The following is an 11,680-nucleotide window of genomic DNA, read 5'->3' as shown; positions in this document are numbered from 1 at the left end:
TATCACATGAAAAAGAACATAGAACAGAACATACCGTAGGCTACTGTACAGAACGCAACAGGATGACAAAATTATATACATAGTGCAAATAGAAGTACATATTATGTGGTATAGCGACTCTGAGGTAATACATACAATCCAAAGAACATACGTGTACAGAGATCCCCAAAACACACAAAAATACACAAAAAATACCATATGTACTCTTAGTGAGCGGGTGATTACAGGTTAAAGGCAGTTGGGTCCTATCACTTAGAGATCTCTCCATCAGGGCTCCTAAGCACCACAGTGTATAGAACAAAGAGCTGCCTCAGAGAAATAGGAAATGAAAGACACAAAGAGAGCCTGTTTGATTAGAGCTGCAGATCTGACACATGCAAACCACAGTTCAATATCCTGGTCTTGCCACTCAAATTCCACACAAAATATTGTGTCCCACTCCCTGCACATATGCATGCAACAGGTGTTACAGTGTTCATCATGAGCAGTATGCTGTTGTTTCAGATGTCACCGACATTTGCATGCTGCCTAAGATCGGTGATATTATGTTACGTGACAACAAAGTTTCAAAACGTGGGGGTCAGATGTCCCTTTAGCCTGTTATTGTTGTTGTTTACTGGACAGGCCATATCAAGCAGAAGGAGAGAGCTGTCCCATGAGCCAATTGCTATTCATACAGCTAATAGAACTTGCAGTACAGTATAATTATGGCGGGTTCTAGTGGATATTCGCAGTGCAGTGTCATTGGGATCCGTTTTCAAAGTAGCCTACAGTAAGTATTATAAACATGAGCTAAAACCATGGAGCATGATTAAGTATAAATCAGGCTTTAGTTCTAGCCTGCCACAATCTGCTGTGGTGTCACTTGATAAGCCTTGGTGATATGTTTACTGTCTGGTTACATCGAAGTCTGATTTCACCACGGTTGCTCACAACGCTACATACGATCCTGACTACCAGAAAAAACTGCTCTGGGACATCAGCCTGGTTAGTTTGCTCTAAATGTCACTGATAGCTAATTGTTTGAACATGAAATGCCATTTGGCTTCAGACGAAAAAACTTGAAATGTCACAGATTCGCCCCACTTCTGTCCCTTCGCACAAAATGCCACATTTTCAAGAAAGATGGATGGATGAGCTTTCTGTACGTTTCTAGAATAATGTCACGTGTCTGTACGCCACTGATTGGCCTAAATGGTTAAATGAAAGAGAGAGAGCTTTTGGTAAATGAGGCTGCGATGGTTTCTATGTTGTCACATGGATGTCTGCCTTATTAAAATCATAATGACAAGAAAGCAGGTGGTCCTGCTCTGATTGTGATCCCCTGATGAGCCAGTCAGCCCACTGGGCATAATCTGTCTGTCTATCTGTCTGTCTGTCTGTCTGTCTGTCTGTCTGTCTGTCTGTCTGTCTGTCTGTCTGTCTGTCTGTCTGTCTGTCTGTCTGTCTGTCTGTCTGTCTGTCTGTCTGTCTGTCTGTCTGTCTGTCTGTCTGTCTGTCTGTCTGTCTGTCTGTCTGTCTGTCTCTTTCCTCAGCTTAGGAGGTATCTGGTGTGTAATTTGCTGCCAGATAATAAACAAAAACATTTCTGTCCTCCTACAGTGCGTCGAATCAACCCACTGTTCACATTTTACAAAGACACATTAGCCCACTGGCAGTGCCGGATATGACTCTACAGACAGGCCGTCTTTTTTGCTCCGTTGTATTACATTACATCATAACGTTGCAGTGGGGCGTGGCACAATGGTAACCTGTAGAGAAGAGAAGCTAAGCAGAGAGGTCCTTATCATCATTGTGCTGAGACAGCCGCTTGATGTTTCCCAGAGCAGTTAGTCCTTTCTTTGGACGCTCACAAGCACCACTCTGCTGCCAATACAGGAAGTCCTCCACCCTTCCATAGGATGTGGGCAAACTCTTTTCATCTTTTCCTCAAATGGGTTTATTTTGCCTTCCATTGGCTTAGAACACATTTTCTGTCCAGTTTATTTCTTAGGGTTTTGAAGACACAATTCCCAATTCAAATAATTTGCTCAACCTCAATAACTATTAGCCTATTATTATTGCTATTGTATTTATTTGTATATATTTTTTTACTTTATTTTTATAATTGGTGTCATCATGCATTTATCTCAACCCCAGTGCTGTGAGAGCCATATGAATCATACTTTTCTAGGCTGCGGCCTACAATTAGACATTTTCACAGGACATAAGCAGTCACTTCATTAGGATGAGGCTCAGTGATGACTCATCTCCTGTATCCTCTGTTTGGACATAAATCATCCGGAAAGAACAAAGCAGAAGACCTCTGAGAATCTTGATTAACCCCAACCCTCTCTCTCTCTCTCTCTCTCTCTCTCTCTCTCTCTCTCTCTCTCTCTCTCTCTGCAGGGCAGGAGAGCTTCAATTCTCGCTCCCTGGCCTTGCAGGCCCAGAAGAAGATCCTGAGCAAGATGGCGACCATGGCCGTGGCCAACCTGCTGACAGACGACACCAGCAGTGAGATACTGGACGAGCTCTACAAAGCCAGCCGTGAGTTCACCAAGAGCAAAAAAGAGGCCCACAAGGTCATCAAGGACGTCATCAAGATCGCCCTCAAGATCGGCATCCTCTACCGCAACCACCAGTTCAGCCCGGACGAGCTGGACACGGTGGAGCGCTTCAAGAAGAAGATGAACCAGGCGGCCATGACGGCAGTCAGCTTCTACGAGGTGGAGTACACCTTCGACCGGAATATTCTGTCGGAGCTGCTGCTGGAGTGCAGGGACCTGCTCCATCTGCTCGTGGAGCAGCACCTGACGGTGCGCTCGCACGCGCGCATAGATCACGTCTTCAACCATTTTGCCCATGCAGATTTCCTGGCTGAGCTGTACGGGGATGGAGAGGAGTACAGACTCTATCTGAGGAAGATCTGCCACGGCATCAACAAATTGCTGGACGAGGGGACGCTTTAACTGTCGCTCTGCACACCCTTTGATGTTTGGATATGTCTACCTACTTCCTTCAGTTTTTGTCCCTCTTATTGAACCGCTCGCACCCCCCACACCAGGAAAGCCCCTTGATCACATTTTTCCTCATCTTTCACATTCTGCATCCATTTCCATTAAGCCGACTGGTTTGAGGTTGCTACACGGGACTTTTAATAGGTTTGCTGTAAACTAGGATCAGCTCGTTTTGCATTTTTCGGATCCAGTCTGGATATCACCTCACGTCACCAGGCGGCGGAAACTAGTAGAGCGGATATTGATATAGCCTGTGCTCCTCCAAAATGATTCCCTTCGGTCAGAGGCGTCATGATTTTAGGTGCTACCCATAAACCTGTGATGTGGTGCACGTCTTTAAAATAAAAAATAACTAAATCTGAGTGGGTCCAGGTTTTACTCTAACTTGCAGCGACTGCCAAGACCAGGCTACTCGATTAGGCATTAATATCAACAATAACGTTGTGGCGTCCAACTGGATATTAATTTGGGGGAAAACCAAGCTTTCTTCCGTGTGCGAAAGCCTGGTGACGCAAGGTTAGGTTTGATAATCTTCCTATTCAATGGATCACTGGGGGCAGTGTGTGCCACTTTACATCAATATAGTTGCTGTTAGGCAGAAACCTTGTATCTCCATATTTCATACTTTTATGTTTTATGTTATGCCCTATTTTATACTTTGTTTTACAGTGTCATACAAAAGTAGCGAAAATAGCCAACCTACAAGCTCACAACACGAAAAACTGAAAAAATGTTAACCAATATGACATGCCCAAATAGGGGACAGCAGGTTGACAGTGTTTAAGTCTGTGTTTGTCTGGGTTAAGTCTGGGTTTTATAAATATTTAACCAATGAAAGGTATATAACAAGAGCTTGTGACGTAATAAGAACTACATTGTATCAATTGGAACTTAAGTTATTTTTTCCATCTCCTGAAAAGTTATGGTTTTAGACATACAAGGTTTACACCTGACAGCGATATGAATTGTACGATTCCAAGCCATTGTTCCTTTTGTGTATCAATGTGTGCTGTATCCAGGCTACCAATGGCCAAACAATTATGTTAGGAGGAAGTAGGGATATTGGGATATGAAATGTAATGTCAGGAGAGGTGCCATTATTTGTGATGTGTTAATTTAATTCTGAGAGTACAAATGGAACCAAATGGACCCGTAAGGGTGCACACTCAAAGTTAAATTAACGCTGAGGATTTTACATCAATATTTTCCAAACTTGAAGCTTAAGGATTGAATTCAGACCACGATGAATATGTTGTAAATACAGTAAAGATTTCTCCCTATTATGTGGGTGATGTGATGTCTTACGAACACAATGTTTAAGAGTAGGCCAAATCAGTCAATGTCTATATCACAGTGTCCTGCCAAATATGTAAATGTAATGTCTTTGAGCGCTGTCAAATGCCTTTATGACAACTCTTTCCTTTAGGCTGTGGCTTCCAAATAACTTGACATTCTGCCTTTGCATGGTGCCACAGCTAGATTAGATAGTTGAGTACAGGTCCTTAAAGCCATAGTACCCAGGGACATTATTGTGTCACAAGGGGAAATTATGCCAGAAATCTTACATAATTACAGCAGTTCCTTTGAATCAAAGCTGCAATGTAAACATCCAGCATAAGCAGCGTGTCCTCTGGAGGGACTGGCCTTGACAGAGTTAGCTGTATGTGACTGTACACATGCGTGTGTGTGTGTGCGTGCATGCGTGCGTGCGTGCGTGCGTGCGTGCGTGCGTGCGTGTTTGTATGTGCACATCTTTGTATGTGATCACCTTGAATCACTTGTTTGTACATAAAATCCAACTACAGTATGACACGGTGTGTGTTTATTGTGTGTGTGTGTGTGTGTGTGTGTGTGTGTGTGTGTGTGTGTGTGTGTGTGTGTGTGTGTGTGTGTGTGTGTGTGTGTGTGTGTGTGTGTGTGTGTGTGTGTGTCTACATGTATCTTCTACCAGGGTGTAACACTTTTTTGTCTTTTATTAAAGATTCCATGTTAACGTGTGTCGATATTTATTAGCATTTCTTTTGAATCAGTTAAATCCACGTCAACCAAGTAAGAATAGTTCTGCTCAATGTTAAATTCATTCCACATGGTGGTTTTACTAAACTGTGATTTCTAGAGCAACCGTTTGAGTAATTACGGCATTTCAAGGTCATTATGATGATGTACAGAGCCAGAATCAGAATCAGAATCAGAATCGTTGCACTGATCGGTGTGAAACTTTGCACGCATACTCCCTGATGGCCAAGGAAGAACCTTTGCACCAAATATTTCACATCTGCCTATTATAGCGCCACCAGGAAATTCCTACAGATTTTATCCAAACCTCACGGAATTTGGTACACATTATCTCTGTAGTCTATGTTATCAATGCATATCTGTCAGATTTCTCATATTCCTTTCCGATTGGCTAAGATTTGCTTCCAAAGTTTGAACAAAATACCACAAATCATAAACAAAGTGTCCGATTGCCGTGAAACTTTGCACGCGCAGTCCCACTAGGCAAAGGAAGAAATATCACCCTACATTTTTCAAATCGGCCACATAGTGGGACTATAACAGGCTGATTCATGTTTTGTCCTATAACTCTTGAACCATAGGTCATAAAATCTAAATTATTTTCCCCATGGATTCCTTGGATCAATGGCCTATTGAAAGTCAATTAGGCATTAGGGTGTCCATGACATGACATTTTGAAAACCCCTGGTGCAGGGTACCGGCCTAGGGATGTGAATGTCCCTCATTCACTCACTGACTCCCTCCTGTCCACATTGAAAACATTGATGAGGTTGTAGTCATTGGCCACTAGGTCAGTGATCCCTCTGATGCCAAAAAGTGTTTTATATCTATATGGTCATTCTTTTTAATTGTTGGGGTAAGGATTAGAAGTTATGAAACATGAGGAAATTACTGTAAAATGTACAGCCATTTCCTCACTTTCAGTTGAGTGACCAAGCTGTCAACCATATTATCTAAATAACATACTTAACATTTGCAAGCAAACTGCATACACCTATCTAAATAACATTTAACAAAAAAAGTGGTCAGGCGTTATACTGCCTGTACAGTACCTATCATCCCCAAAGTCTGTCTACTTATTCAACACTTCTCATTGTTATTCCACTGAAGAGAAAGCAGAACACATGGAAACTGGAGACATCTAGTGACGACTGGCTGGATGTCCTGTCCTGAGTAACCGCAAGCTTTCTCTAAAAATGGGGTACAGATTCCTTTGTAAGACATTTGAAGAGAAAGCTAGAGAACAGATGGAATATCAACAGGTTTCTTCAGTTCACCCCCAGGGAGGGTACTCAACCTCAATGTAAATGCATGCCAGGATTTGACCTCAAAAGCACCATTAACTCTTTTTTCAAGGCTCAAGTCGAAAAAAAGGGGAATTTAACAATTATTTAGTTCAGGCATTAAAGATATGAAATATTGAAAGAATAACATATTTTATGCCAGATGGCAACCATAATAATTGACAAAAGACTTGTTCCAAGTCTATGAATGGACTATTACATTGTGGCTCAGATGAAAACTAAGCAGTTATTTGTCAAAAGAGTGGCATAACAGTTCTGGGCATTAAAAAGCGGACATTACCAAATCTACGCATTAGGAAAAAAAGAGGCATTATGCTTTTTCTGCATAAACCCCATGGGCTTCGCTGTCCCAGAGGCTTTTTCAAACCATGTCAGCAGGGACATAAATATTCCTGCCAGAAGCCCCCTCTCCTCCAACTACACGCACGCACGCACCCGTGCACGCACACACACACACACACACACACACACACACACACACACACACACACACACACACACACACAAACAGTGATGACGGGTCTAACTTAATGTGACGTCAGCGTCAACCAAAATATAGTCCAATTAAAGGTAGGGTAAGTGATTTACTTTGGTAAAATAAGTGTTAAATAGCTCTATATTCTGATAGTACTCATTACTATAGAGTGTTTGTTCAGTAAAAGGAGTCTCCCATGTGTCTCCAGCTCTTTAATAAACAGAAAATGCATTTTCAGTACTCTCTCCTGAGTCCTGATTGGCTTAAATTTTGTCACCTACCTGAAAATGTACTATATTCTGTTTACTAAAGAGCTGGAGAGACCCCTGTGACCAAACAAACACTCTGTAGCAATGATTACTAATAGAATATATAGTACTTTAACCTTTTTAACAAAAAACAAAAATAAAATTACCCAAAAATATTACTTACCCTACCTTTAAGCCATGTGAAGAGGTGGGTGACGTTTGTTTTCACCATACAGCTGTCACACTTGTGGATGTTTAGCTCCACATCTTCTACCTCAATAAAAGCAGGCCTTAAGTCATAGTAGGGTCTTCATGACCCTAAAGTGGCAACCTGAGGGTGGTGCTGATGGGCGGCGTGGTGTTGGTGATAATGATGATGATGATGATGATGATGATGATGATTAGGTTGTTATTGTTGTAGGATTCTGAGACTTTTACTATTAATAAATATTGTAGTTTGACTGCACATAATGTAGATTTTCATGGAGTTCAACGTGTCATCCAGTACCATCACCAGGTGCAGAGAGTCTGCTCGCTGGTGTCCAACTCGCTCTCTCTCCACCTCTTCCCTGAGACTCTGGCCAAGACGCTGAGGGGATCTCTTTTTATTCCCTCAATGACAGGTCAGGCATGAAACCCCAACTCACTGTGCTGAACAACAAACAGGGAGGGTGTGCTCCCAGCAGTTACCCGCAATACCCGGCCTAGTTCTCACCCAGGGACGCAGAGGGGTTTGGACATACTCAGTTCCATTGGGGGGAGGGATATCCCCCCCACTTTTGGGATGAAGAAAAAGAAGAAATCTCCGACATCTACACTTCATGGAGTAAATATTTTGTACCGAATTAACCGATTATAATGTAACAAAAAAAATAAAAAGTAACAAACCGGTAAAAAAAAAAAAAAAAAAACGCAAATTTCGTGCGCACGGAACACATGCACGTGCGCCTCTGTTCTAAAATGCCCTCTGCGTCCTTGTTCTCACCCATGGTTTTCCCAAAAAGTACAGCAATAATAACCCTAACCCTACCTAACCCTATAAACAGGTACAATTAAGTTTAAGCAATGGGTGACCATGATTATGGTCCAAAAACTTCATTGATTGATTGATTGATTGATTGATTGATTGATGTACTTTATTTAGTAAGACATGAGAATGGCAGTACATGGAAGTACAAATTCACAATACAAGGTCTACTAAATTGGGAGTCTCATTAAGCACTAAGCTTGTTTAAGATGAGATCCCCATGCACACAAATCATGATACATATAAGAGACAGACAGATATACACACGACACTACTATACAGAATGTCATACAATCAGTTTACAGGTTACTGGTATGAAGAGTGAAAAATATGTACAAGAGAAAAAAAATGTCAATAATTCATGACTAACATAGAGGTCAAATCATTTGATAAAATTAAGTATGTGATGGAGAAATGAAAGTACTTAACAGCTTGTGAAAGAAAAGGGATGTTTATTTACAAGAAAGCTGTGTGAATTTTGGTCTCCTATCCTAGCCACACAATAGTCTTGGTAAGCACAGCATACAACCAGAAACCAAACCACTTGTTGACATTGCTATGTTGGTATGTAAAGTAAACATGTTTCAGTGAATGTCCTCTTTCTCAAGAGAAAGAGCTATGAGAATAAACAGGACCGTTATGTCTGTCCATACTCCATAGGGAGTGGAAATGTGTTTACATATCTCTCTGACTGGAGAGCAGTGTCCATAGTAATGAATGAACAGAAGAGTCAGAGGGCCTTACCATCTCATAACCACTAGATGTCAGCAGACTTCCATTTTTCACATGTTTAACCTGAATTCAAAAATGGTGCTGATGAAGGCTCCCATGGCGAAAGAAAGAAGGAATCAGGATCATTAACTGGTTGAAGATTGTTGTTTATACTATGTGATTAACTGTTCAAGCACTATATAGTGGTTTAAGTCAATGAGTATAATATGTATGAATGTGTTTCTTCAACACCCCCCCCCCCCCCTTACTGATAAATGTAAATGCATTGGCAGTGATTAGGTTTCTCAGTCCCTCCATGAATTACTTATTATTGACCAGTATGTAGAAATGCATTAGTTGGCTGTGCTCTCCTGCTCTGACAGTACTGAAGCATGAGATGGGAAGCTTGAGATGGGATGTGTGCCATCCTCCTCCTGAAGAGGATGGCACACATCCTGGCCTGCATACAGAGTCCACACAGAACACAAACAGCAGTTGCCCTACTCAGCAACTGCCACTAATGTAAAATAGTGTTTGCAAAGTTGTAGCATGAGAATGCTATATAGAGACATTGGGTTCAATCTGAAGTCAGAGTGTCAGTGGTTGTTACTAGTGCTTGTTAGCTTGTTGCTTAGCTCTGTGCTATTATTATTGGCATGGTGCCAATAAAGTGAGGGTTGGTGTCTTAAACAGAGCTGTGGCTGCATTCATGTGGTGTTTTCTATTATGTATACTCTACTCTCCTAGCCGCTACACACAAGCCAAAGGGATAATAATATTGTGGATTCTCATGAACTCAGTAAATATGTTTAATATGCTGCCCACCATTAAGCACCAAAACGTCATCTCTATATTATTTACAGGACTGACAGTCCTGATGATGTCTGATGCTTGTGCTTGCCTGAAAATTTAATTTATTTTAATGAGATCATAATGTTTTATTGTATTCTAACCTACATTATATTGTAATGTATGTGATTAATACCCCTGCACTGTTAAATAAATAACAAAAATAAAAAAATAAATGCACCCAGTCAGGACGATGCTCTCAGTGGTGCCTCTGAAGGCCTGTATGGTCTTTGGTCCTGTGCCGAACTTCTTCAGCCACCTGAGGTCAACGAGGAGAACTCTTTTTCACTTTTATGGTGACGTCCTCAATTATGTGAATGGCTAGGAACTGGAAGCTGCTGACTCTCTAAATAAAAGCCTGGAGATACTGATACTGAACTCTGAACAGCAAAAACCCATTCATTGACAGTGAGGGGTCCAGCCTCCCTCCTCTCTCCTTGTGGTCCATGATCAATCAGCTCCTTGGGCTTGATGACATTAGAGAGGCTGTTCATCTGGCACCATTTTCAAAACTAGCCTGAGAAACTATCTATCATGAGGAGACCACAAGGGGAGGTAATGCAATTTCCCATAGAAAGGAGGTGTCATTCACTGCTGACCTCTTTCCCCTTTTCCCCTTCCTTTGTACATAAAGTATTTTTGTATTTGTTGATGACATGTATTTTGTGTTATTTTTGTTATGCTATGTTGATGACACAATGGAAACAAGTCCCCAGGACTTTGTGTTATCCTTAGCCTTAATATACAGCATTCTCACATAAGAGTTTCTCTGCTAGTGGGTGAGGGAGGTGGAGTGTTGTGGCTATGGCATCATATGACTGTGGAACTTTAAAGTAGGTTGTAGCCTCGATGCAATATTGTTTCATTTCAAACCAACGTTTAGACAGGATAGTCTTCCTATGCAGGGTTTGACAAAACTGAGTACAAACATCATATACATGATCATATGTATATGAAATGGGACACATGCACTCCAAGAGGAGTGTCCTAAATCTATTATTAATTGTAGGCTATCATATGTATTATTATAGCCTACAACAACGCATTTTTGCGATCGGTTGAATAGCCTACATGTCCGTTAACAACACACCAGCCAGCTGCGTGTGTTCACGCAACATATCTGTAAACCCGCTGATTGACTGTGATTAAATGTGACATGCCAATCTACCAATTACTAGCCTTAATTTTTGACTAGCTTTTTGAAATAAAACAGTTGCAGACCCCCTCCAAAAAGCACAGTGCTTTAGCCTATAGAGGGCCACTAGAAAATGTGATGGGTCATAAAAAATGTTCCCAGACTATAAGTGCGTGACACTGTTAACAACACACAGATAATAAAACTAGGCCCATAGACTAAGGTTGTTTGGGGGGCCTATGTATTTGTTGTTTTCATATAATTAATGGCAGCAGCGGCTGGGCGATCGAAGATGTGCAACCATGACGCAGGTTGGGGGCTGACGTAGCCATGGTCCAGCGTTGGAGAGTTCTCTCTAACGCTCTGCCAGGCGCGCTGCTATTCTCATAGAGCGGAAATTCCACTACCGTGCGAGGTCTCCAATTTTAGTTAAAATAAACAAAACCATTTCGTTATTCACCAAAACAAAGGCAGTTTTGTATTGTTGAAAGTCCATTCTCCAGGGTGGGAAGCCCCTCAGGACCCCATATTCTCTGTATAATAGCCTACACTTTTTGGGCAGAAAATAGGAAATTATTTTATTTACTCCACTGCGCCCTCTACAGATCTGGTCAATATAAATAACCATTGACCAGATCTGTAGAGAGCGCAGTGGAGTAAATACAATAATTTCCATCTGGCGGACATATTTTATTTTCTGCCCAAAAGGTGTATTATTCAGAGAAGGTGGGGTCCTGAGACGTTTCCCACTGTGAGGAATAGTCTTTTAACAACACAAAACAAACTTTGTTTCGGTGAGTAGCGAAATAGTTTTGCTTATATTTACTAAAGTTGGAGACCTCGCATGAAAGTGGAATTGTCGGTCTATGAGCAGAGCAGCGCACCTGGCAGAGCGTTAGAGAGAACTCAGCTCTGG

General features: G+C 41.5%; 1 protein-coding gene across 1 annotated transcript in view; it reads left to right on the top strand.

The window, feature by feature from the left end:
* Positions 1-4,996, top strand: part of tnfaip8l3 (tumor necrosis factor, alpha-induced protein 8-like 3) — a 23,179-nt gene extending 18,183 nt beyond the window's left edge. The window contains exon 2 of the mRNA XM_080430145.1: positions 2,389-4,996. Coding sequence (XP_080286271.1) covers positions 2,389-2,951 — 563 coding nt within the window. The 3' untranslated portion in view covers positions 2,952-4,996. The remainder of the gene's footprint in view (positions 1-2,388) is intronic.
* The last annotated feature ends 6,684 nt before the right edge of the window (positions 4,997-11,680 follow it).

This window comes from Gymnoscopelus braueri, assembly GCF_963280865.1.
Source record: "Gymnoscopelus braueri genome assembly, chromosome: 1".
Classification (NCBI taxonomy): Eukaryota; Metazoa; Chordata; class Actinopteri; order Myctophiformes; family Myctophidae; genus Gymnoscopelus; species Gymnoscopelus braueri.
Note: the sequence above shows the minus strand (reverse complement) of the source record. Positions and strands in the feature narration are given on the sequence as shown.